Below are 27,845 nucleotides of genomic sequence, written 5' to 3' on the forward strand. Positions count from 1 at the left end.
CCCCGGCTCCTCCCTCCCGGGTGAAGAGTGAGCCTGGGTTAAGAAACTGGAGCCACCGGGTTACCGCCGCTATGGCCTCTGGGTTGGTTACTCTCGGCATCGACCTGGGCACCACGTCCGTGAAGGTGGCCCTGTTGGAGGCCGCGCCGGGCCACCCGTCCGGGTTCGTGGTACTGGCGAGCTGCGCGCGGGCTTCGCGGGCGGAGGCCGAGAGCGAGGCGGCCGGGCCCCAGGTGAGGCAGCGCCTTGGAGCCGCCGCCTCCGAGAGGCTCCTGACACCCCACTTTTTCAGGAAGGCCTTCCTGGAAGCCCCCTCCCTCAAAGAAGTCTCCCTGACCTCTCCAGCCTGGCTGACATCCGCCTGACTTGTCTGGGCCTCGCTGTCTGCAGCAGCTCTGCAGTCCTGTCCCAGGAGCTTTCCCACCTGTTGGCAACTACCTCCCCACTCTCTGGCAATCTCTGGGGGCCCTGCTTATGGCGCTGGATCTGTGCTTTCTGTCCTCCACTTTCTGACCTGCGAGGAGTCGCTTTCCTGTGTATATGGAATACCCACGGGCCTCCCAGTTTCTCTGGCTGCTCTCTGCTCCTCACCTCTGTCCCGTGCCCCCTAGGTCAGGAAACAGTTTATTGCCTAGGGCAGAGTCTAGGTTGTCCTTTGGAAATCAGACCTACATTTGTAAAAGCAAATGTGAATTTAAATACTCAAAAACACTTATCAGCAATAGTCTCCCAGCTCCCAAAGACTGAGACACCTGGAGAAAAGAATTCAGAGCAGTTAGACACTGAAAGACGAGTCTATTAAAATGTTTGTTTTAAAAGGATTAGCTTGATACCTATAAACTACAGCTAATGGCTTGTGGGAGTTACTCGGTAGAAACAGGATAATGGGCTCTGTTGGGATATATAGGTGGGTTAAGAAACTGGATCAAAAAAAAAAAAAAAAGAAACTGGATCAGTCAGTCCTTAGAACTGGATCCTGTTCAAACTGGCCACAGTGGCACTTGCTTGTAATCCTCAGGGGGCCAGCCTCAGAAATTTGGCCAGACCTTGTTTAAAAATAAAAATAAAAAAGACTTGGGGGTGATGTTCAGTCGTAGAGCACTTGCCTAGCAGGCATAAGGCCCTGAGTTCAATCCCCAGCACTATAAAAACAAACAACAACAAACACCCACAAATAGATAATATCCCTCACCCCCCCCAAAAAACCCAAAACAAACCAAACTGGATCTTGTCCATTTCCTGAAAAAGTTAGCTTTATGTCTAGTCAATTGACAGTAGAAATTACTATCAAGGAGCTTTTCTGTCTAACCTCTGACTTTTTTTCCGTGCCTCAGCTTGTTCTCTGAATTGAAATAAGTGACCTCTTCGGTGCCTTCCAGCCAGAAACCTCAATTTTCTGAGCCAAGCCCCATCCCCAAGAGCTTTGTTTTTCATAAGCTCTTGCTTGCCGCATTTCAGAGGGTAAAGGATTTCAGGAGCACTTTGTGTTTTTATAGAGGCTTTCAAAACTAGCTTGGTTGGGGTAGCAGAGTGTTTTAGAATGATCATTTTACTTCATGGACTACGAAATAGAGGCAAAGTTGGCTCTGATCCTGTGGGAGTGGACAGTGAAGTTGGGATTGCAGGAAAGGGGTTCAGGGGTGCCATTTCCTCTTGAAATAGGGCCACTTGTTAAAAACCTTTCCCTTTTCCCACAGCATTCAGCAGGCTGTTCTCTGCATACAGGCAAACCCAGCAGGTTGTACCTGTTCAGTGAGGCACTTGGGGGAGGGGTCCATAGTAGCACCCTCCATACATCCTCCACATATGAGCTGTGCTCTGAGAAAAACTGCATTGCTGGGATTTTGTCTACAGCAGGTTTTTCAACCATGGCATGTGGACATTTTGGGCTGAATAATTCTTTGTTTTGAGAACAGTCCTATGTATTTAGAATGTTTAGTAGCATTCTGGTCTCAACTCTCTAGATGCTAGTAGCACTTCCCCCCTCCCATTGCGACAACCAAAAATGTCTTCCCATTGCCAGTTGTCCCCAGGGAACCAAAATCACCCCTGAGTGAGAACCACCAGTCTATAGCAACATCTGATGGCTGTATTTTTTTTTTTGTGGGTACATTTTTCTTTCAGTACTGGGAATTTAAACCAGGGGTGGCCTACCACTGAGCTATACACACATCTCCTTTTTTTTGGGTACCAGGGATTGAACTCAGAGGCACTCGACCACTGAGCCACCCTAGCCCTATTTTGTATTTTATTAGAGACAGGGTCTCACTGAATTGCTTAGCAAGCCTCCTTAAATTGCTCAGGTTGGTTTTGAACTTGCGATCATCCTGCTTCCACCTCCCACCACACCTGGGCTTACAGGTGTGTGCCACCACACCCGGCCCTACCCCCGTCCCTTTTTATTTTTTATTTTGAGACAGGGCCTTGCTAGGTTGCCCAGGCTGACCTCAAACTTGCAATCCTGCCTCAGCCTCCAGAGTTGCTAGGATTGCAGGCACGTGCCACTGCCTGGCATGTCTGTACTTTTTACTCATCACTAAGTACTGTGTATAACAAGGTCAAACTTGGCAGCTATGTGGTGAAGATCAGGATTTTAGGTATTAACAATTTAAAACACAAGTATTATTATTACTACTACTACTACTACTACTACTACTACTACTACTGCTTGAAATTGAACCCAGGGGCTCTCTACCACTGAAATACAACCTCTATCCTGGGGTGATATACCATCTGATGGCCATGTGGGGACTCTTTAAAGGAAAACGGATGAAATTAATTTTAATTACATAATTACAACCCCTTTTGTTTTTCATTTTGAGATAGTTGCTAAGTTGCTGAGAGTCTCCATAAATTGTTGAGGCTGGCCTTGAACTTGTGATCCTCCTTCCTTAGCCTTCCTAGTGGCTAAGATCACAGGTGTGTGCCACCACACCCAGTCAAAATACAGAGATTCTGGCTGGGGCTGTAGCTCAGCGGCATGTGTGCCTAGCATGTGTGAGGCAATGGGTTCAATCCTCAGCACCACATAAAAATAAACGAATAAAATAAAGGCATTCTGTCCATCTACAACTACAAAAAATTTTTTTAAATTTATTTATTTTTCCTCTGGACTTCAGGCTCTTCAGCCGTCAAAAGGGGTGTGTGTGTCTGAATAAGTTTCTAAGTCCTTGCATTTATCTGGGCATGGTGGCTCATGTCTAATCCCAGCCACAGAGGATTGTTAAATTCTGTGAGACCCTGTCTCACAAAAAGAAAAAAAAAAACAAAAACAAAAATTAAAAGGGCTGAGGGTGTAGCTCAGTGTTAGAGTGTCCTTCTCAGTGTTAAGAGTGTCCTTGGATTAGATTAAATTCCCAGTATAGAAAAAAAAAAGTTTTAGGATTTAATGTGGACATGGACAGATTGATATTCTGAACCAAGAAATGGGGGCAAAGGCTTTTCCATTATACTTTGGGTGTGTCCATTGTCTATCCGAGGGCTACCCCCAGAGCACACTCACCCCTAAAACTGGAACTGCAAAACACTGTCTCCTTGTGTTGATCCCATCCAGCCTGTTTCCCTCCTCCACTGTTTCCACCCTCACAACTCACCCACCCTGGACCCATTTTAAACAGTGGCTTCTCTATCTTGGGATGATGTACCATCTGATGGCCATGTGGGGACTCTTTAAACCAGCACTGCCTAATAGAAATGTGAGTCACAAATGTTAGCCATGTTGGGTAATTTTCAGTTCTTGAGTAGTCTGGTTAAAAGAGATAAAAGGAAAACCGATGAAATTAATTTTAATTACATATTTTATGTAACTAATGTGTGTAATATATTTGACGTGTAATAATCAATAGAAATTTATTAATGAGATATCATGCATTCTTTTCTTCACGATGACTCTGCAATTTAGTGTGTATTTTATACCTATAACAGATCTCAATTCAGACAAACCACATGTGGCTAATGGCTGCCCTCTTGAACAGTGTAGGACTAAACAAATGTCTCTTTCCTGCTCCTTCCTTCCTCTTCCCCTTTTGCTCTTTTGCTTCCTCATTGGGGATCATGCAGAGCCATGGTCCTCCTCTGTGTCCCACTGTCTTTCACTTCTCTGCCAGTTTGCCTGTTGTCCCTTCCATATACAAAGGATCCTTGTTAGGATCTGGGGCTGTGCCTCAGGAAAATGCTTTGTGTTCCCTCTCTACTCCTTCCCCCATCCTACTCCTCCTTGACTTCCTTCTTTGTTCTTTGTTCATCTTTATTAGGGGCCAAAAACTGCCCCTGACCAAGGTCAGCAGGTTTGTTCCAAGGAGGGGAAGGCTGCACTCCCTGGAGGGACCTGAGGGGCTTAAGGTCTTTGGATGCTTTTCCAAAATCATAGACTTTTTCAGCTGCCCAAAGAACTGATATTTATTGAAAGCTGAGTCACATTTCTCTTCCCTTTCTCTGAACTTTCCATGGATCCTTCCAGTTGTTAAATATAAGTTAATTTTGTGACTTGAGGTAATTTTTGTGTGCCAGAAACAGTTTATTTTTAGTGAGATAAAAATATTCAATTTATAAAATTTGGAACACTATTTCTTAAGTTTTTAAATTTAGCTTGTAAAGATTATTCCACTAATGACATTTAAAAATGTATCAGTTCTTTTTATAAGTAACATTAAAAAAAAAAAAAAGAAAACGAAGAAACAACAACAACAAAAAAGTCTAACCTTTCGCTTTACTCTGTTTTTCAATACTGAGGATTGAATCCAGAGCCTCACGCATGCTAGGCAAGTGCTCTACCCACTGAACTGCACCCCAGCCCTTTATTTTATTTTATTTTGGGAGGTGGGTGAGTACTGGGGATTGAACTCAGGGAAACTCAACCCCTGAGCCATATCCCCAGTTCTATTTTGTATTTTATTTAGAGACAGGGCATCACTGAGTTGCTTAGTGACTCACCATTGCTGAGGCTAGCTTTGAACTTGTGATCCTCCTGCCTCAGCCTTCGTAGCTGCTGGGATTACAGACATGCACCACCACACCTGGCTCCTTTATTTTATTTTTATTTTTGAACATTTTAAACATGTATATAAATGTTTTTTTGTTTTGTTTTGTTTTTGTGGTGTTGGGGGTCAAACCCAGGGCTAGACAAGCTTGTACATGCTAGACAAGTGCTTTACCACTGAGCTACATCCCCAGCCCCCTTAGATGTTTTAAATTGCAGTCATATACTTGGTCTCTTTTCTTGTTGAGGGACTGCTTTTGTTGAACAATTCAAACTCAGAAACTGGACTGGGGTGGAGCTCAGTGGTAGAGCATGAACAAATCAGAAATTGCAAAATCAAAGGACTTTATTTGGGGTGACAGGAATTGCAGTTCAGGAGACACAGCTCTGAATCAGTGTTCCAATGGGCAGACAGTGCAAAGAAGAAAAAAATTCCTTTTTAGGGAATTTCTATTGAAATTGAAGAACAAGTGCTGTATGACAGGGGCTAGGTGCCTGGTAGAAGATAAAGAAAAGAATGATTATGTTTTAGTAAAAAGGTCCACGTAATAAGAGTTCAATTCCTCTCAGTATACATCTTGACTCTCTGGACACAATGTAATTAATTATCTGTTATAGAATCTATAGTACAAGGGGGAAGGTGACCAACTTGTCATTCTAGGCAGGAGGTGTTTTTTTTTTTTTTTCAATTTTTAGTTGTTGATGGACCTTTATTTAATTTATTTATTTCTATGTGGTGCTGAGAGTCGAATTCAGTGCCTCACACATGCTAGGCAAGCACTCTACCACTGATAGGCAGGAGTTTAAATTGAACATTAAGTCCTGTTTCCAAAGGCCTCTTGTCTGGCTTTGGAAATCTCCTTCAATGTTACTTTCTTTCTTTTTCAATGTTGTTTTCATTATGATTTTTCTTTTTATTTTCACAAGTTGTCTGTCTTAAATATTTTTAGAATATCTAAGTTATTCTTATAAATTGAATAAATTAGATATATACCCAAGTGAACTTTAATGTTCTTATATGTTTCAAATCCTTTTATAAGTAGTGAGATTTGAATTTATAATCACAAATCTAGATCAGTTACTTGATTGCACATTTTAAATTGTAATTATGAAGGTAGCCAAGGCCAGATTCCTTTAAAAATATAAATTTACTTAAATGCTAAGTACACCAAGATTCTTAAGCACAAATATTAATAATCCTTGAATTTTTATATTCCTCTTGCCTCAGTGGTAGAGCATGAATGATTCAGAAGTTGCAAAAGCAAAGAGTAGCTGGGATTACATGCGTGCCACCATACTGGGTGGTATGATTCTTTTAAACATGCATATACATTTAATTTTTCCTCTTTCTACTTTGAAATTTACTTATTCACCAAGAAAACAATGATGTTACTTGAGTTACTTCCCCAAGTGAATGTGTTGTTGAGATTTAGAGAGTTCTTTTTCTTTTCTTTTTCCCCTGGTACTGGGGATTGAACCCAGGGGTACTTTACCACTGGCTATGTCAAAGGCTATTTTTATTTTTTATTTTGAAACACGGTTTCACTAAGTTGCCCAGGCTGGCCTCAAACTTAAGATGCTACTGCTTTAGCCTCCCAAGTTGCTGGGATTACAGATGTGTGCCATCATAGCCAGCAAAATTTATTGAGTTCTGAACCTGATTTTAAGGCCTTCTTGCTTCCTTTCGATCAAATTAGATCATTTTTTGTTCAGTATGCCCCCAAATGCCATATCTAGGGGTATTGTTCTCTGAACCCCAACTAGGAAAGATGCTGTCAAGAAAGGCCCAAGGCACTAAAAGCACTTTAACATGAGCCCTAGTATTCTAGACATCTCCTAGAACGGGATATGACCTTGGGGTCACAGTCTGACAGGGACTTAATAATTCAAAGGAATGAAGTGGTCACAGTGACTAGATTTCTTAGGTTTGCATCCCCTCATTGCCTACTTTGGAATAGGCCATGATGGCTATAATGATGTCTGTAATTCCAACCGTTTGGATATAATGCTGGATTGGAGTTGGCCTTTCTTTAGCTTTAAGATGTCAAAATGTGTTTCCCCATATGACTCTGAAGACCCAATCTGAACTTGCCCAAACCCTGATTCAAGATGTATAAAATTTAGGCAGGATGTGGGGAGGATCATTGAAGCCCAGAAGTTTAGGGCCAGTCTGGACAACACAGTGAGATCCCATCTCAAAAACAAAACAAAACCCCCCAAACCAACCAACCAACCAACCAACCAGACAAACAAGAGGACTGCTAAGGAGTAAGAACTGCCTCCCATCCCTACCTGAAATCTCATCTATCCCAGAAAAGAAGACTGAGGACTAAACAGACCTCACTAGAAAATGTCTGTCCCTTGGACTCATTCAAATTCCAAAGAGAATCACTTTACAAGCTCAATTTTGTCTGCCTCCTAATTATCATTTAAGAATTCTCAAAGTTGTCTGCATTTCCCATTCTCTCCTCTCCTATAGGAAAAGGGTACACAAGCTTCTGAATCATGGTGGGCTCATGGGTACTTTCACTCCTATCATTTTCCTCCACGCTGAGATTTTTCTCTTCTGCACATTAACATATCCATATGCATTTTCTTCGATTTACTCTGGAATGGAGGGGAAAGGAAGAGAAATTTCCCTTAGCTCCTACACCTGCCAGGCTCCTCCCTGCTGCATCCTCCAGCCTCATCACCCCATATGCCTTGTAAAGAAGACCCTTCTGTGATTTTCCCTATTGATGGCATGAAGGAGTGCTTTTCTTAGCTCAGACTGACCCATGGTGAAGAGCAGAGCCTGAGCCATATGGTAAACCTCATTTGCAACAGCGTCTCATATGTGAAGCCAGAGTGTGGTTTCTTGCCAGCTGCAGTCCTAACCTCCCACCCCCAGCCTTCACCCAGGGCTGCTCAGCATGTCTTGGAAGTGACCCCAGTGGAATGAGCAGGGCAGCCATCCTCCAGGAAATCCTTTAGGCCTGCCCGCCTCCCCCTGACCTTTTGTCTGTCCCTGACCTGTCCTGTTCTGTTTACAGGGGCGGGAGCAGGATGTGAGCAGAATCATTCAAGCCCTAAATGAATGCCTTGCTGCCCTTCCCCAGCAGCAGCTTCGGAAAGTTAGGGCCATCGGAGTGTCAGGACAGATGCATGGCATCGTATTTTGGAAAACAGGCCAAGGTATGCTGGGCTCAGGGGATGATCTCTTGCTGCTGATAGTCACTTACCAAATGAGAAAAGTGCTATGAAGTCCTCTTTGAGCAGCATCAGGTTATTCTGCTATGGGAATAGTTTATTGCTTCTCAAAACGGAATAGCACATAATATTCCTTGTCTTTCGTGTACATTTTGTTTGGTTCAAATGTATAATGAAGTGAACTGTCCACTTGCATGTCATTTGCACATTATCTATCCATGAACAGACAGGGAGAAAAGAATGAGTCTCCTGTGATTCTTTTGTAGGTTTCAGCAGAGTGGATTTTCTGCAGCTCTCTCTCTCTTTTTTTTTTTAAAGAGGGAGTGAGAGAGAGGGAATTTTAATATTTATTTTTTTAGTTTTTTGGCAGACAAAACATCTTTGTTTGTATGTGGTGCTGAGGATCGAACCCGGGCCGCATGCATGCCAGGCGAACGCGCTACCACTTGAGCCACATCCCCAGCCCCTCTCTCTCTATTTGTGTTGGCGTCTCAGAACATTAGTGCTGACAACCAAGAGATTACCTGTTACTGTGTGAGATGTCAAGACACAGAGGAAACTCTTTAGAATTGGGGCATAGATTTTGTTCTTTACATAACCACAGATGTTGATGATTTCTAAAAAAAAAAAAAAAATTCTAGGGAGTATTCTTTTTAAGGGCTCAGTTGCAAAGTTTTATTCAGTGTATCATCTGATATAGGTCTGCCAAAATGCAGAGGAGGCTGACCTGTTTGGTTCCTGGGGGAAACTAAGCCAGTAAAGCAACAAGAAGCACTAGGCAGATACTAGGCTAAGGACCTTATCTGCATGATCTCATCGATCTTTCCCACAACCTTATGATGGAACGTGACTGTCCCCATTGTGTAGATGAGGAGTTGAAGTTCAGAGAGGCTGGAATAATGTGCTCAGAGTCATATGGCCGCAAGCAGTGACTCCATTTTGTGCACGCAGGTCTGTCTGTCTTCAGGCACTGAGCTTTTAAAGGCCTTTAGGAGGAGCAAAGCTCCAGGAGGACATGATGACTCAGTAAAGGGAGGGATTTCCCAACAGAATGTCCCAGGAAGGATTAGACTCCTACAGAAAGTCATGACCTCCCTGTTATGCTAGGCATTCAATTGTTTTTAAAACAATTTATATAATATACAATAGGGAGAATAGTATGATGAACCAACACATACCTATCATCTGGTTTCAACAAAATCAGCATTTGAGTCCAGGTGTTGTTTTGTTTCTGACTCTTCAGGCAGAAAAGGGTGGCTGTGGACTGAGTGAGTGGTTGGTGACTTGCCTGTCAGTGACTGGGGTCTAGTGACATCCTTTGATAACTGCCCAGGATGGGGAGGGGAACTGTAGAAGCCAACATAATCTCTCTCTCTTCCCCTTCCTAGTGTGCCTGATGTCAGGCTCTTTGAAACTATGGGAGCCGCTTGGCTCCAAGCTATGGCAGAAGCAGAAGGCCGATTAGGGCATTGGAGCCGACCTCTCCGAGGGAGTCTAGGTTGTAAAAGCTTTTTAAACTCCTTAATTTTGCATTAATGAGAATAAATGTCCTTTTAATACTAAAACCCTTCCCAAAGAAGAGAGCAGAGATGTAATGATTGTGGTCTGGTCGCACATCTTCCTTTCTGCCCGTCTCCTAGATTTTGTACCAACCACACAAACCATCCATCGGCCACATTGTTGGAAAGAACTCTTAATATTTCATTGAGCCAGCCCAGCATCTCCTTGTTTTGCTGCTGGTTTCTGGGAAGGAGGAATGACATTGTTTGGTGGTGATGATTCCTGCTTAGTGGGACTGAGTGAAATTGTACTTGGGATCAAGTTGTTCCCGTTCAGTGGCAGCCTTAATTAAGTTTGGTTTCAGTATCCACAACATACAAGGCCCTGTGCTGGGCCCTGAGGGAGATATAGAAATGAGCAGATGAAACCTCTGCCTTCTAGAACATAGCCAGCACAGTTGGGCACCAGTAACTTGAGCAGAGAGCTAAGTGCTTCCACGAGGGCATAGGCCAGCAAGTTGGAGGGGAGGGAGTGATGAATATCTTCTTGAGAGTCCTGTGGTTACGCCTGTTTTCAGATTCCATTTTCAGGCTCAGTAAAAGCAGGAGAGCAACAGGGATCATAAAGCAAAACTAAAAGGCGAGCATCAGACTGGAGGAAATATTTGCCAATATAGAGGAGATGAAGGACAGATATCAGTATAAATAAAGAAACAATAACAAAGAGAGGACAAATGGGCTAAGGATCCCAACAGGCAATTCCTAGAAGAGGAAATATGATGGCTGATAAACATATGAGGAGATGCTCCATGTCATTAATAAATTAGGGAAGTGCAGATGAGAACAACAATGAGAAGTCATTTCCACCTATTGGATGGTGAAAAATCAAAAAATTTGGAAACATCAAAAGTTGTGAAAATGGGGCTGGGGTTGTAGCTCAGTGGTAGAATGCCTGCCTCACATACATGAGGCACTGGGTTCGATCCTCAGCACCACATAAAAATAAATAAATAAATATTGTATCCCCCCCCAAAAAAAAAAATTGTGAAAATGGTTAGAAGACTGGTTCTTTTTTTTTTAGGTTCTAGGGATTGAACCCTGGGGTGCTGTACTACTGAGCTACACCCCCAGTCCTTTTATTTATTATTAATTTCTTGACACAGGGTCTATCTAAGTTGCCAAGGAGGCTGGCCTTGAATTTGTGATCCTCTTGTGTCAGCCTCTGGGGTTGCTGGGATTACAGGCCTGAGCCACTGTGCCTAGTGAAAAACTAATTCTTTTAAAAATCCTGATGTAGGATAAATTAGGAGAGCTATTTTGGAGGAACTATTAAAATAAGGGAACAGCTATAACTCAGGAATTCTACTATTTGGAACCTGTCCAGGAAAAGTTCTGGAACACATATGTCCTCGAGGAGGCACCCTCATGGTCCTTCACTGCATCCTCCTTCACACCATAGTGAAAATGTGACATTTACCTGGGGGACAAATTAAATAAATGCCGGTAGGCCCATACATATGCAGTAGTTAAAAAGAGGAAAGTACACTCAAGCCATATTGACAAAGAACTCAAGAACATGTTGTGGACAACAATAAGTATGGTATTTATTTATCACTTTTGCCATTAAAAACTTTAAAAAAAGAGCTGCAGATGTAGCTCAGTGGCAGAGCACTTGCTTGGCACGTGCCAAGCCCTGGGTTTAATCCCCACTACTTCAAAAACAAACAAAAACTTAAAAATGTATCAATTCTATTCAAGGAAAAAAAAGAAGAAAAGAAATATAGAAAGAAAATGAGATCTCCATTATGTCAAATTCTAGAATAGACTATCTAAATTTGAATCCTGATTCTATCACTTAGAAGCTATGTGAACTTGGGCAAATTTTGAAAACATTGTGTTTCATTTTCTTATGTGTATTTTCTTCATTGTTTATTTGGGGAAAATTATGATCCTGTCTTATAAAGTTATCATGTAGATTAAATGAATTAATATTTTGAGTGCTTTGAACATTGTCTGGTACTCTATTTATTTTATGATAGTTTGAAAAAAATTAAAAATGGGATCAAAAGAGTTTTGGAAGCAAATAGAGAGAGAGAGAAAAAAACACTGTAAACATCCAGCTTTAGGGCTGGGATAAGAATCCCAGGTTTAAAAAAAGAATCCCAGGTTTACATTTAGGTAGAAATGCAGCTGTGGGGTAGATTATTCTCAGGAGGACCCCTTCCCTGTTTCCATCCCCACCCTATTTTCCTGCTTCCAGGTGAAAGTTAATATGATACCAAGAAGATGTTGCAGGTACAAGATCCTGTAACATGCCTCCCTGCTGTGCTGGGTATTGGCCAGGAATGTTAACCAGAGATTGCTTGACAAGGTCCTTTACCCTCCTTGTTCCATTCACCTGCAACAAGTATCCCTTGCTATTCTTAAAGACTTACACCCTTAATCCATTCATGTTCTCCTTCCCCCAATGTCACCTCAGAGAGGACTTCCCTGACCACCCCAAACAATCATCACTGTCTCTCCCCTCACCCTGCTGCATATTTTTCATAGAAAGTAAAAGTACCTGGCACTGTACATTTGCTTATTTATATTCTGTCTCCAGCCCTGGCATATAAGCTTTGTGAAGACAAAGCTTTGTGAAGACTTTTTCTTGTTATATTTTCAGACCCTAGAACCAGCACCTAATATACATTAGATACTCAATAACTATATCATACAGTCAGGCACATAAGCATGAATGAATGAATGGATGTTGCATGACCTGGATCTAAGTGGGGAGGGGCAGGTAAGTTTCTTTGTTTCTTGGTGAGTGAATTTACAGGAAAATATAACAGCCTTGGTTTCCAAATCTGGGATCTGAGATCAGACAGCCAGAAAATAGCTTTCTGTGACATCTGACCTGCTAGACTCATGGCAGGCTCCATTTTTCAGTGGTAGCCAGATTCCTACCTCCATCTAATAGATTTGGGGTGTCCTCAATTGCTGTTAACTTTTCTGGACTGGCACCTTATGCCAGTGTTCTGCAGCAGTGGTTGTATTCATATTATGTGGTGGCATGGGAAACATTCCATATTTGAGAAGAAAGAACAAAAGTTATATAAAGGAACAACAGGGTTTAAAAGGTGTATGCCACCTTACCCAGTTGGGCTGGAAACAGTTTTAGATGAAATATTTATTTAAATAAGAGCAGAGAAAATTCCAGAAGATGTTTCAGAATATAAATGAAGTAAAGTTGGTGTTGTTAGTCAACTTTCTGCCACTGTGATAAAATACCTGAGAAAATCAACTTAGGGGGCTGGGGATGTGGCTCAAGCGGTAGCGCGCTTGCCTGGCATGCGTGCGGCCCAGGTTCGATCCTCAGCACCACATACAAACAAAGATGTTGTGTCCGCTGAAAACTAAAAAATAAATATTAAAATTCTCTCTCTCTCTCTCTAAAAAAAAAAAAAAAAAAAAAGAAAATCAACTTAGAGGTGGAAAAGTTTATTTTGGCTCAGGGTTTTAGTCCATGGCCATTTGGTCCCATTGCTGTGGGCCTGTGGTAAGGCTGAACATCATGGTAGGGAGCATGTGGCAGAGGGCAGTGCTCACCTCATTGCAGCTAGAAGTGTGTCAGGGGGCAGGGTCTGGGGACAAAAATGTGTACTTTAAAGGCATACCTCCAGTGACCAACCCCTTCCAACAAGGCCCCGCCTCCTAATGTTTTTACCACCTCCCAATACCACAGTCAGCTGGAGACCAAGCCTTTTGGGGGATAGTCCAGATGCAAAGTATAATAGATGGCCAGATTTCTTAGTGGAATTTGATGTTTAAAAATTAATTAGCTCAGGACTGGGGATGTAGCTCAGTGGTGGAGCATGTGTTTAGCACATGTGAGACTCTAGATTTCATCTCCAGTACCCCCTGCCCCAAATCAATTAGCTAAGATCAAAGGATAATCATTCAGAATCAAGACTAGGTAATATCATCATGCTGAGAATTGGAAAGACTGTGGAGACCAGGGGACTTGGGAGTATACCAAACAACTTTTGGGGTGTGGGGAGATACATAATATCAACTTAAAGATTAAGGAAAAGAAACAGAAGTGAGACAAATGGAGGGAGTAACATCATTTGCTTAAGGCTACAGAGCCACGATATCAGGGCCATGGGTGAGCCAGGCACTGCCACAGGGTTCAAGTGCCTGTACCCTAAGCTCACCAGCTGAGACGTCTCAAGGACATGCTGCTGCCCACTTGGGTTCTCTTTTCTGTATTTTTGGTCATCTTGTTTGTTCCAGGCTGTGTCTGGACAGAGGGAGAGGCTGCTCCTGTGTTCAAGCCCAGAGCTGTGAGCTACCTGGTCACATGGCAGGATGGCCGGTGTAGCAGTGAGTTCCTGGCTTCTCTGCCCCAGCCAGAGTCCCACCTCAGTGTGGCCACAGGGTTTGGCTGTGCAACCATCTTCTGGCTTTTGAAAAATAGGTAAGACAACTCTTCTTTGAATCAGTGGTGGATTTCTAGGGGGGATGACAGTGGCGGATTTCTAGGGGGATGAAAGGAGGCCGAACCTCCTGTTGATTAGCATCTCTCCACCTGATAGACTGTGCTTTGGTGAGTGTGGCCTGGCATACTGTGCCGTCACAGATCTGGATCTGATCCAGAATGGCTCATTTTGCAGAGGGCTCACTATTGGTTATCCAGTTCTAATCAAGAGAGGGAGAGGAGGGGACAGAGAGGCCAAATGATTTGCCAAGTTGAGTTCACAGTAGGGTCAGGGCTTCAGGTCCTGAAATAAAGCAGGACCATGTCCTGCTTTCCTAGGCATAGCAGTTACCCAAGTTCCCCAAGTCCTCCCCCTTAGGGCTGACTTGGGTGGTTTTGCTTGGAGCAGCTGGGAGGTCCTAACCCCAGGGCTCTAGCTAAACATGAGCCACAGCACATAGAGTTGTGGCTATGCCTCGACTATACCAAATCCAGTTTCTAATGTCCATAGCTAGGTGCAGCACATGTTTCTGCATCCATGTTAGACCCAGTTGAATTGTTTTTGGTGTGAAAACAGCCCAGACTTCCTGAAGTCCTACGATGCAGCTGGCACCATCCAAGACTACGTGGTTGCCATGCTGTGTGGCTTGCCAAGACCCCTGATGTCTGATCAGAATGCTGCTAGCTGGGGATATTTCAACACCCAGGGCCAAAGCTGGAACTTGGAGATGTGAGTATAACCTCAAAGGCTGGCTCCAGGCTGAAGGGAACCTCCTGAGTGAGAGCTTCTTTGGAGTTTTCTACCTGGAATTTCCATTGTTTGATACATTTTAAAATAAGATTAAGAATGGGAGGTAGTCTGGAGGGATGCATTTTAAGTTATTTTTCAACAACCATTTACCTTTTCAGGTACAGAAGTCCGGTGCCTATAGGTTTACTTCCTTCAGGGCCCAAATTCTGAGCTCTGAAATAAAAGCAGAAAGTACCTGGTAGTTCAGGTAAAGAACTTTCTAGCATGTTTTATAAAATTTGGCAGCCCTATATTCACTAACCTGAGTGATGGATGCATTTGACATTTAAGAGGCTGGTGGGTTTGACTTTGGTCTGGACTGTGCTAACCAACGCTAACTTTGTGTTGAAACTGTGGTCTCCTCCCTTTGCGGAGGGTTTGTGTTTTCCTCAAACACAGGGGGCCAGAATGCTATAAAATCTGGCTCTGATTGCATCCTTTTTGATGGCTGTGATTTAAACTGGTTGTTTTCTTCTTCTCTGGAAGGTGCATTCCAAGCTTTTGTTCCCTATTTACAAAAACCAAGTTCATGGTTTCAAAAAAAGCTCAAGAGGAAGTCTGTGATGATACTGGCTTCCATTCTTCCTTCTCCTATGTGTGACCTATAGCATGTTCCCTTGCTAAGTCTCCTGGAAACAACAAAAAGCAGAAAGCTGAGAGCCAGGTAATACAGGTGTCCACTTCTGTTTTGCAGACTGAGGGTCTCGGGCTTTCCTGTCCACATGCTCCCCAACATTGCTGAGCCAGGCAGTGTGGCAGGAAGAACTTCCCACTCCTGGTTTGAAATCCCAAAGGGGACGCAGGTGGGTGTGGCCATGGGTGATTTACAGGCCTCTGTCTACTCCTGCATGGGCCAAAGGACAGATGCTGGTAAGTTTTCTTTTTGTTTTCTTAAACTTACACAGGTGCTTCCCAAACACCTGCTCTGAGCAAGGGCCCGAGGGATTCCTATAACTTACCATCCTTATTATCCTAGGGGATCCTGTTGTTCTGTAAAGATGAAAAATACCCTCATCTTTGCAGGTGAATCCCTCTGCTCAGGAAGCTTATAGGCCAGCAGGCAAGTTCTATCCCTGTGCTTACCTTTTGTGGCCTGGTGAGGGAAGTGGCTCTCTCTAATTGGCTACTTTCTATGCACTATATGGCCAAGAAATAGATGATAAGTTTGGGGCTGTGGCTCAATGGTAGAGCATGTGCTTAGCATGAGAAAGGCCTTGGGTTTAATCTCTAGTAAAACACACACATACATACATACACACACACACACACACAGAGAGAGAGAGAGAGAGAGAGAGAGAGAGAGAGAGAATAGATAAGTAGAATAGGATTGTTGTTATTATGAGTTTGTCAGTGAAAGTTGTGTCAGATCTGATTAGAAGTGCACAATCTTTTCTGAATTTGGGTTAAGAGAAACACAGTGAGGTGGAGGTAGTAGTCAGGACAGGGGTTAGCAAGCTGAAAAGGGTCAGAGAGTAAATGTTTCCTCTGTGTGGACAACATAATCTCTTAACCTTGCCATTGGGGTTCAGAGAAGCCACACAGCATGAATGGGCACAGTTGTGTTCCAAGTAACATATTGGAACATACAAACACTGAGATGTGACTTTCATAGAATTTTTATGTATCATGAGATATTCTGCATTTGATTTCTTTTCAAGCATTTTAAAAATATGAGAACATGCTAGCAGGATGGTAAAATAGTGTGGCCCTTTTGGAGAGCAGTCTGGTAGTTTCTCATGTGAAACATGGAGCCACCATATGACCCAGCAAAGCTGGCTGGGATTCCCACAGTCCCCTCTTTGTGTTCAATTAATTTCCTTGAAATGCTGACAGCAAACTTATATTTGCTGATTTATTATAAAAGATAACACAAAAGATATCACAGATGGAGAGATGTATAGGGTGAGGCACGGAGGAAGGGACATGCAGGTTCCATGCCCTTTTTTGGTGTGCCACCCTCTAGGAACCTCCAAGTGTTCAGTCCTGGAAGCTCTTTGAACCTGACCTTTTTTCCCCCTCCCTAGAGAATAAATGTGTATCTAATGCTAGAGACTAGGTGGGGAAACCCAGCAAGATCCATCTTTTCAGATTCTTCTTTGTCTCTCTGTGCATCATTCCTTGCTCCCAGGTTTGGGCAGGACTGTTTCTGAAATGAAAGTCTTATGATCTATTGTCAGACACAGTAGTAGGTCAGGGAAATGTGGAAAATACAGAGTTTTTATCACTCACCCTGGGGATGAAAAACTCTTTAATTCTAGTTTCTATGGCCTAATATTGAAGGGAGTTATGAGCCAAGAGCTGTGGATGAAAACCCCCAAATGTATATCATAACATCACAATTGTACAATTGTGAATAAACCCACTGAATTTTATACCTTTTGAAAGGATGGATTTTTTTTTTTTTTTGGTACTGGGAATTGAACCCAGAAGCACTTTACCACTGAGCCACATTCCCAGCCCTTTTGATTTTTTTGTTTTGGGATAGGGTCTTACTAAGTTACTTAGGGCTTCACTAAGTTTCTGAGATTAGCCTCTAACTGTGATCCTCCTGCCTCAGCCTCCTGAGTTGCTGGGATTATAGGCATGCACTAACATGTTTGGTTGAGGTTGGGGATTTAAAAATATTTTTTTATTTTGGTATTGGAGTTTGAACCCAGGAGTGCCTTATCACTGACCTACATCCCTAGGCCTTTCAATTTTTTTTTAAGAGAGAGTGAGAGAGTGAGAGAGAGAGAGAGAGAGAATTTTTTAATATTTATTTTTTAGTTCTCGGCGGACACAACATCTTTGTTTGTATGTGGTGCTGAGGATCGAACCCGGGCCGCACGCATGCCAGGCGAGCGTGCTACCGCTTGAGCCACATCCCTAGCCCTCAATTTTTTTTTTTTTTTTAATTTCGACTCTGAGATAGTTGCTTGAGGGTCTTGCTGAGTTGCCCAGGTTGGTCTGGAACTTGTGTCTTCCTGAGTTGTGGGGATTTTAGGCTTGTGCCACTTCACTTCACTTTGGAGATATATTTCAGTGGTGGAACACATGATTAGCTTCTACATGTAGTCCCCAGCACTGATTCCCCCCAAAAAACCCCCCAAAATAAAAAAAAATTAAACAGTGTGGGTTTTACAGTAAATCTGTGTGATTTACATATCTACAAAGCTATTATTTAAAAAATGGAAAAGCCATTTTTAGTTGCTGGGCCATACAAAAACAGGTGGTTGTCTGGTCATGGCCTGTGGGCTATAATTTGCCTATCCCCTGGTTTAGGGTATCACCTGGGCCTGCCCGAATGGGGTGGTAGCTGAGATTACAGGTGTGCACCACTGCACCCGGCTAGATGCAGACATTTTGAGGCAAGGTATTCTGATGTACTTATTACCAATATAGCCAGCACATGGAAAAAGGACAAGATTAGCTGACGGGGAGACTGTCCCTTTTGTTTGTACATACATGTGATAAACTCTTTTCAGATAAAAAAGTTCAAAACCACCTTTTTACTTCCAAATTTTCAGCAACATCAAAGCCCCAGGAAAACATGCTAAGTTTATCTTGTGACTTTTTTTTTTTAAACCAGTATATACCATCTTTGCCTTATATTCCTTCCTCTCAAAACAAGAATCCCAGTGAGCTCATACAGGCTCTGGAGTTCAGATCTTCTACTTCCTCTTGTGTGAATTTGGACAGTGAGTTTCTTCCCTGAGCATTTGTTATTATCCAAAATGAGGATGACAGTCATTACCTTTCTCATAGGGCAATTGTGGCCTTGGGATGGTGCCTGTAAAGAGCCTGGCTCTTTTTTTAAAAATTTTTTTTATTTTTTTATGTTAGGCGGTACTCTCTTCACAGGGCAGTCCCCTATGCCCATGTGCTTTCTAAGTGGTGGGAGGCTAGTCCAATGGGAAGAAGGTTAGGATTAGACCCATATTAGTCTGTTTTCTGTTGCTACAATTGACTCTCAGATTGGGAAATTTAGAAAGAATAAAGGTTTAGCTGGACATGGTGGCGAATGCATGTAATCCCAGCTATTCTGGAGGCTGAAGCAGGAGATTCTGAAGCTCAAGGCCAACCTGATCAGTGTAGCAAGATCCTGTCTCAAAATGTAGCTCAGTGATAGAACATTCCTGGGTGGTTCAATTCCTAGTACCAAAAAAAAAAAAAAAAAAAAAAAGAAAAGGTTTCTTCAATTCATGGTTCTGGAGGCTGGGAGGTCCAAATTGAGGAGCTGCATTTGGAGGGGTCCTTCTTCCTGGGTCATGGCATGGTGGAGGTATCACATGGAGAGATAGAACAAATTAGCCATAGTGAGATCTTCTTTTATAACAAAGTCATTTCTTCCATAACCCATGAATGGATCAGTCCATTTATGAGAATGGAGCCCTCATTATCCAATCACATGGTAAAGCCCCTCCCTGGTCTCTTCTCTTAATATCTCACTATGGGGATTAAATTCTAGCCTATGTTATTGTGGGGACATTCAAGCCCTAGCAAGGCCTCCTCTTCCCTGAGGTGTTTGGAGCCTCTGGTTCCAGCTTGCGGCTGCTGGCCTGTGCTCAGCTGTGACCTGTCTGTGGGCAGTGTTGCTTGGATCCTTTCACTATCCCCTTCCATGGGTAGAGGGCATGTTGCTTCTGGTTTAGAGTCATGGTAGGAGGCTCACTGTAGCGAAAAGTGAAGCTTATTAGCTTCCTGTGACTCCTTTTAAAAACCAGTATACCATTATCGCTTTTGACTCCCTGGTAGTGCTGACCTCAGTTAGTTTGGCCCCTAAGCATACTAGTTCTCAAAAGTCACACACTGTCACTTTGGCTTTATTTTACCTGTCAGAAGCGAGTCACTATGCCAGGTCCACACTTAGGGAGAGGGGAGTCAGCCTCTACCTCTTGAAGAGTATCTAAGAATTTGTGGATGTATTTTTAAAACCGCCACACTCTCCCTTTGTCCTCTTATGATTTGTGACCCCTGAGTTAACACAACAGACCTCAGCTTTGCTCTCTTTGGATCCCAGTTCTCAATATCAGCACTTCCGTGCAACTGGCGGCCTCCATGCCTTCAGGATTCCAGCCGGTGCAGATCCCAGACCCTGCGGCCCCAGTCGCCTACTTCCCATACTTCGACAGAACTTACCTGGGGGTAGCAGCATCGCTCAATGGGGGCAATGTGCTGGCCACATTTGTCCACATGCTGGTTCAGTGGATGGCAGATCTAGGTAAGGCGTGGCCCACACAGTGGTATGTTCTCTGCTCATTTTTTTGTATGGCTGTGTCTTGGAGCTTAATGTGCTATTTCAGCGTCTGGCTTCAGGTTTCAGACCTATCTAGGTTCCTGCATATTCCTTTCTGCCTTAGGGTGTCTGAACTTGCAGCCTCTTTCCCTCTCTTCTCTGAACAGCTGTTGCCTACTCTCTTCTTTGCAGCAGGTGGGGGGCACCTTTCCTCTTGCCTTGACTGTGGAGTATTATAACAGCTTTCCTAGCTTCTCCTGGCTCTGCTTTCTTCATTTTTCTGCCCCCAAATCTCTGAATATGTTGCATTTAAGGTTTTCCTTATAATGACTTCAGATAGTTGAACTGGAGTGATCAGACACATGAGCAAAAAGACTCCTGGTATTTGACAATGTAATAAAATCCTATTCTGGGCCCAGTGGTACATACCTCAGTGCTGCTGAGGCAGGAGGATTGCAAGTTCAAGGCTAGCCTCAGCCAATTAACAAGGCCCTATCTAAAAATAAATAAATAAATAAATAAATAAATAAATAAATAAATAAATAAAATAAAAGGGCTAGGGATGTAACTCAGTGGTAAAGTTCTCCTGCGTTCAATTCCCAGCACCAGAAATAAAATAAAATAAATCTTCATAGTACTAGTGAGTAGTTCCTGTCTCTCTGGAAGGCTTCCTCGGGACTCTGAAGCCCTCTTACTCCCTTCTCTTACTCCTGAGGAGAATTCAACATGTCTTTCTCTGCTCTTAATGGACAATGACACGTGCAACTTCATTCTTCCACAAGAGGTCTGCTTTGCAAACACTTAAGGTAGATATAACATATCTGATAAGCCATCAAGATCTAGGGAAATAATGACCATCAGATGTAATGGTCACCTGGAGGAGTTCAAAATTAGTAGGAAACATCCAACATAGTAACAAAGCAAGGTCCAGGCAGCAGAGAGTGTATGGGAAGCTCCTCCTGGTTGTACAACATGCTACTGACTAACATTTGTGCCTTTGTTATTGGAATTCTTGGCCAAAGGCCTGACTTTGAGGTCCCAACAAACTGGGTCCAGCCACTTGCCCCCAAATACCAAAAACAAAAGGTTATGGTGAAATGCAGGAAAAGAACTTACTCAATATGGCCACATATTGGGAAGGCAAAGATGGGATCCAGCATCCTAGCCCTGTCTGTGGAGTGTCAACAGGAGCTACAGAGGAAGAATTGGGGCAGGAGTGAGAGATATGCACAATTAAGCAGTCTTGGTCAAACTGTGGTTTGGTCAATTATTCTCTCAGTTCTGCTTATGCCAGGTGGCTCTGGAGAAGTCCTTATCATCGGAGGGAGGACACTTTGCAGGGTGCAGGATATTTATCTGTAGGATCTGTGATTCTGGAAGGAGACAATTTAGTTACATTAGATTATTGCCCCTGCTGTTCTTGGACAGTGTAGGATAAGGAATGAAGACTTCTAGGTGCCACTCCTGGGCTGCAACAGGTAGCTACCAATCTTGTCTCAGTCTTGAAGGGGGACGAGGTAGGTTAGGTAAATTTAGGGCCAATAAACCTTATATTACTAGTTTTTAGATGAACACTCCTTCAATGATTAATATTCCTAGATGCAGAGCTGAGCAGGGACCTAAGATGAATACAAAATGAAGGCAGAGATGCCAAGCTTTATCCTGTTTTCAGTTACCTTTTGGGGCTCTGCAGGCCCAAGTAAAGAGAGCTTTTAGCAAAGACAGCCTTTCTAAGTCCTGGTTACACTTTCAGGATGGCCAGGGACATTAGGATCACAGGGGAAATTCTCCCTGCTTGGGCCCTCTTGAGTTATGCTTCATGGAAAGAACTCAGGAAAGGTTTTTCAAGTTGCAGAATCAGTCATGTAGTCATGCGAGCCAGCATCTAGATACTGGTGTAATTGGATTGGGTCTGTTAATTGTTCACTGAGTTGTGAGCAGGGGACTATTTTTCTTAGCCCTGAAAAGTACGCTGATTTTTTTCATTTATTTCTCTGTAAGATCCTTTTATATATTCATGTCTCTCATTTTTGATGAAACAGGAGTGCTTTCAATGTTAGTATTTTTATGTAATGTAGCCTTTTATGAAGTTTCTATAATTATGTAGCCAAACCTTGATCAAAGGCCTGGATCATGGCCTCTTTCCCAGGGAAGAAGACAACTCTGTGTATATTCTAACCTTCCCTTAATTTTTTTTCAAATTTTTGTTAAAGAAATACAATCACATGACTTAAAAAATCCCATAAAACTAAACTTGAGGCTTTTTATTTGAATTTCACCAGTTTTTTCCACTAATGTCCTTTTCTTGTTCCATGATCCAGTCTATATTGCATTTAATCATCTCCTTAGCCTCCCTGCCTTCTATTGGATTGGTTTGTTTTTTTCTTCCTTCTGCTCTTTTTTCATTCTATATCTGTTTTTTTAAAGAAGCTGTAGCACACAATGGTTTATAGGGTGTGGAGAGATTGTTACTCTTATGGTGTTTTTTTTGGGGGGTAGGTGGGTACTGAGGATGGAACTTAGGGACACTCGACCACTGAGTCACACCCCCAGCCCTATTTTGTATTTTATTTAGAGACAGGATCTCACTGAGTTGCTTAGCACCTCACCATTGCTGAGGCTGGCTTTGAACTCACGATCCTCCTGCCTCAGCTTCTTCAGCTGCTGGGATTACAATTTATATGTGGTCATATAAATTGGTACAATGCCTGAGGGTTACCTCTGAAAGAGGTGGTAATGTTTATGTATTTTTCTGTGAGATTCTTTTGCATATTACTGTTACTTTGATGAAACAGGCAGCACTTTGAAGGTTAATATTATGAAATTTCTACTATTATGTTCATTTCTTTTGATCCAGCAGTTCCCCTCCAAAGTTCTCATGCCTACAGTTTATGTACTTGCACATACCTACCAGGTTATTCACCAAAAACATGATTTAAAAATTTTTTTTGTTTACTCAGTACTGAAGATTGAACCCAGGGCTTTGGGTATATAAGGCAAGAACTCTATCACTGACCCCATGAATATGATTTTTAAAAACCGAATAATATAAAAAGACTTATAGAGGAAAAATTGTCCCACTATTTCCACTGCAGCCCTGGACCTCACAAGTAGTCACCTTAAACTCTTACAGATACTCTATTTTTTTTTTTTTTGTAATGGGATACATCCACCGCCCTTTTCTCTTACTTTTTATTTTGAGATAGGGTCTTGCTAAGTTGTTGAGGGCCTCACCAACTTTCTGAGGCTGACCTTGAACTTGTGATCCTCCTACTTCTGCCTCCCATAATGATGGTTTTATAGGTGTGTACCACAAAACATGACCTCTATGTGCATTTGAGAAATTCCAGTCTTTGTTTTGGTTTGGGGACCAGATTTTTTCACTGGAACTGTGTGTGGCCTGGTAAGTTTTGGGGGAGTTTCCTGGTGCAGCCCACAGGAAGCAAACAGGACTGTGAAGCACTTGGCTAGGTGTCTCTGGAGCCATATACATGGGAAGAGTGGGACAGGATGAGGCCAGCAGAGTATGCAAAGCACCTGGAGGCCATGCCAGGGCCTGAATTTTGTGTACTTCTCAACTGTGGGCTGATAAGGCTTTTTGGGCATGAAGTTCTCCCAAGGGGGATAATTGAGCTGCAGTCACCATTGGGGTGCAGAAAGGTTCAAGGGTTTTTTGTTCTGGCCCTGATGTGCCTCTGCCTTCTGAAGTATCTTGAGCCTCCCAGGCTCCAGTTCCTATGGAAGAGGAACTAGTTCTTTTTAGCACCTCCTTTTGCAGATTCCCAGGCCAGAGCTCCCTCTGCTCTACAGTCAGTTTTCATTCTGTTATCTGCTTGTCTCAAATAAGGGTCTTCATCTCTCATTCCTCATCTTTTTTTCTCCTCTGTTTTCTCATTAAGAAAAAAAAAATCTGGGGCTGGGGATGTAGCTCAGTGGTTGAATGGGTGCTTATCTTGCACCAAGGCCTGGATTCAATCCTTAGCACTGAAAAAAAAATTGCTGATATTTTAGTGGAATTCTTAAAGGAGGAGGAAAGATACTTATATTCATTCTGCATCTTTAACTAGGATTCTTGGTGATCAGTTTTAATAGTTGCCTATGATATTGAAATCATTTCTAACTCCTGAGTGTGTGCAGTTGATTTTGTATATGTTAAATGTTCTGGTGATGTGAGTACATTGTGACTCTCTAGATTAGTGGTTCTCAGCATTAGCCTCACACTGAAAATAATTGTGGAATTTTAAAAGAATACTGACATTCTTATCTTATGCCTAGAAATGCTGACTTATTTAGCTTGAGGTAGGGGTGAGGGGTGGGGGCATTTTCCATGATTCTGATACCTATGTCTGCTGATAAGCACCACTCGAGTAGATCTAACAACACCTGCTTTCTCTGGAAGCTTTTAACAAATGCTCAATCTCAGGTCTACCCAGGGTGTGCTAAGTCAGAGCTGCATTCTATTCTAATAAGATCCCTAAGTGTTTGGAGAAAGGACCTATAAGTCTAGGCTGGTGGCTCTCCACCCTGGCTGCCTTTTAGAATTACTTGGGAGGTGTTTAAAAATTCCAGTGCTCAAGTTGTATCCCAGAGCAGTTACATCAGAATATCTGGAGATGAGGCCCACAGTGCTTTCAAAGCTTCTCAGGGGATTGCAATGGACCAAACTAGAAGAGAGCCCCAGTCTGCACAACTTTCTTCTTGTCAAAGCCAGGTTTGTTCATAATAGCTAAACTATGGAACCAACCTAGGTGTCCTTCAACAGATGAATGGATGAAGAAATTGTGATACACAATGGAATATTACTCAGCTTTAGAGAAGATAGAAGTTATGGTATTTGCTGGTAAATGGATGGAACTGGAGAATATCATACAAGTGAAATAAACCAATCCCAAAGAACCAAATGTTTTCTCTGATATGCAGATGCTAATTCACAATAAGGTGGGGCTAGGGAAGAATAGAGGTACTTTGATTAGACAGAGGGGAGCGAAGGGAGGGGAGGGGGTAAGAGGGTAGGAATGATAGTAGAATGAATCAGACATTATTACCCTATGTGCATATATGATTACATGATCAGTGTGATTCTACATCATGTACAACCAGAAGAATAAGAAGTTATACTCCATTTATGTATAATGTGTCAAAATGAATCATACTCTCATGTATAACTAATTAGAACAAGTTAAAAAACCCCTAAAAAATAAACAAACAAAAACCCCAGTAGTAACAATAACAACAAAAACAAAGCTGGTTTGCATTCTCTGGTTTAATGGCAACTTAGAGATTTTGCAAAGTGATTCTTTTTCTTTGTGGTACTGGGACCTTGTGCTTGTTAGGTAACCTCTGTACTGCTGAGTTATAATGCAGCCCCCAAAGTGATCCTAAGATCAAAGCCCAGGGTGCCCTGGGCCTCAGGCACCCTGTACATATACTGAAGGTGGCCTAGATTGTGATCAGCCTGGGATCTTGGGATTGCTATGGTGTTGCTAATGGCTCCAAAGCCATCAATGGCTTTGATGGTACTTATTAATTAGTGTATGCATTTGGCCCTCTGGTGGGATCAAAGATTCCATAATTCTGTGATGGCTATGATGCTCAGGTTAGGGATAGGTCTCACAGCAACACTGAAAAGATATTTCCCTGAAGTCTGACTTCGGCTGCAGGGAGACAGCTGGCTGTAATCCAGGGCAGAGTCTAGCTAGCCAAACTGTGTGAGTCCCTGAACCCCCAAACTTCCAGCTGCAGTGAGAAGAACACCTGCAAGTAGACCTGTCCTATCCCCTGGGAACTTTTATATTTCATCCAGGGGCTGCATAAGCTCACACAGATCTTTTCTGTTTCTGGCAGGTCTGGAGGTTGAAGAATCCACTGTGTATTCACGCATGATCCAGGCAGCTGCACAGCAGAGAGACACCTGCCTAAACATCACCCCAACAGTGTTGGGGGAGAGGCACCTGCCAGACCAGCTGGCTTCAGTGACCAGAATCTCCTCCTCTGACCTCTCCCTGGGGCATGTGACCCGGGCCCTGTGCAGAGGCATTGTTCAGAACCTGCACTCCATGCTTCCAGTGCAGCAGCTCAAAGAGTGGGGCGTGGAGCGGGTGATGGGGAGTGGGAGTGCGCTGTCCAGGAACGAGGTGCTGAAGCAGGAGGTGCAGAGGGCCTTCCCTTTGCCAATGTCCTTTGGGCAGGACGTGGATGCAGCTGTTGGGGCAGCTCTGGTCATGCTACAGAGGAGCCTCCACCAGAAAGAGTCTTAATCAGCAGACCCTTTGGCTAAAGGACCATTGTGAATTTTACCTAATCAACATTACTATGTGATCTCTGGCTCATCCTTTTCCTGGACAATTATGTGGGCAGATTTTAAACTGTTTCATCTCAGGGCATCATCTTGACCAAGAATTTACCTTCAAGGGCATATTCTAGTAATGTGGCCAGGAGTCACCAGCAAGATCCCAAACTAGCACCTTCTGAAAGAGACCTACCTGAGAGTTGGTTGAAAATGTAAATGTGTATGTGTGAGGGGCGGGGCTCATCTGTGATCATCTGTAGAAAGAGAGAAAACACATGTGCCTTCAGACACCAAAATGTCTAGTGGTCATGGCTCCAACTAAACAAAGGAGACTGTTCTCATGTCCAGTTTTTGGATTGATTTTAGAGACATGAAGTCCAGATTTGAGTCAGATTTGCACTGTTGGAAAAGTCCTTTCCTCCTGGGTTGTATGATGTGACTGTAAGCCCCACCCCCAGTCTCACTGTCTGGATCAGACCCACTATGAAGCAGGTTGGCTGGGATGAAGATGCAGAGGCTTGAGCTTGTTTTCTTGCCATGCACACGCACTCCCAGGAAAGCCTACTACCCTGGAATTGCCCCGAATCCTCACAACAGAACTGGCTTGAAGATATATCACAGGAAAGAAGAAACAGATGGCATGACCAGCAAGGGGGATGGAAGCTTTGTGGCTAGCACTGTTCTGGCACATTGTCCCCAAGAAGCTGACAAGGCTCCAGCAGGACCCTTTCTCAGGATTGTGTCTGTATAGCCACATGTTTTTGCTTTTGTCCAAGGGGAGTGGCAATTTTATTAGAGAGGACACTCTTATCCTGCTTGCCCCAATCCTTCTTTCCCTCGGTTTGGACCCTGCTGACCCATTGTATTCCTGACTCAGCAGAAAAGTTGGCCTTTTCTCAGGATCAAGTTGGCCTCCCTACAGAACATCTTAAGTCCTCCCATTATTGGAAGTGATGGCCTTGGAATGGCTTCCAGGAGTGGGCCATTGCATCGACTCCCAGACTCCCAAAGGATCCCAGTCTTAGGCAAGCCTGTCTCTGAGGCACCAGACAACCATGATTTTGGGAAGCAGTCATGTTGTCTCTTTGTAAATGTCATTTTACAAGTCATATGCTTGCCAGAAGCCCTTAGGTAAATTTGCCAGGTGATACTGTTGCATTTCAGATACTAAATAAAGCTTGTTCTTTCAGAGCCTTTTCCTGTTAATAAAGCACACATCTGTGTGCTTTGGAAAGAGTGTATGTTACAGCATGTCCACAAAGATTGGTTCAGGAGGATGACAAAGCTCTGGGTATCCTCTCTAGGTTGTCCTCTAGACAGCCTTGCCCCAGCCTTGCCTCCCAGGCTTCTACCAGGACAGGTGGGTGCAGATCTCTTACACAAGTTGGATCATGTTTCTCGGTCAGATGAGTGAGACCCGGTC

General features: G+C 43.1%; 2 protein-coding genes across 2 annotated transcripts in view; both read left to right on the plus strand.

Moving 5' to 3' along the window:
• Positions 1-2: 2 nt before the first annotated feature.
• On the plus strand, positions 3-27,613 carry Shpk (sedoheptulokinase). Its single transcript, XM_015505929.2, has 7 exons — positions 3-233; positions 8,011-8,152; positions 13,945-14,128; positions 14,706-14,858; positions 15,613-15,788; positions 19,918-20,118; positions 25,978-27,613. The coding sequence occupies exons 1-7, from the start codon at positions 72-74 to the stop codon at positions 26,388-26,390; spliced, it is 1,431 nt and encodes a 476-aa protein (XP_015361415.1). The 5' UTR covers positions 3-71; the 3' UTR covers positions 26,391-27,613.
• The window catches only part of Trpv1 (transient receptor potential cation channel subfamily V member 1), a 44,999-nt gene continuing 37,136 nt past the window's right edge, over positions 19,983-27,845 (plus strand). The window contains exon 1 of the mRNA XM_015505990.2: positions 19,983-20,118. The gene's annotated coding sequence lies outside the window, so the exon portion shown is untranslated. The remainder of the gene's footprint in view (positions 20,119-27,845) is intronic.

Source organism: Marmota marmota, unplaced genomic scaffold, assembly GCF_001458135.2.
Source record: "Marmota marmota marmota unplaced genomic scaffold, marMar, whole genome shotgun sequence".
Lineage (NCBI taxonomy): Eukaryota > Metazoa > Chordata > Mammalia > Rodentia > Sciuridae > Marmota > Marmota marmota.

What these genes read in the sequence shown, in the direction of transcription:
- Shpk (XM_015505929.2), top strand. Translation starts at nt 72, where the DNA reads ATGGCCTCTGGGTTGGTTACTCTCGGCATCGACCTGGGCACCACGTCC. An exon ending in TTCTGGCTTTTGAAAAATAG is followed by an intron (nt 14,129 to 14,705) that starts GTAAGACAACTC and finishes GTGTGAAAACAG; the next exon opens with CCCAGACTTCCTGAAGTCCT. An exon ending in TCAGTGGATGGCAGATCTAG is followed by an intron (nt 20,119 to 25,977) that starts GTAAGGCGTGGC and finishes TGTTTCTGGCAG; the next exon opens with GTCTGGAGGTTGAAGAATCC.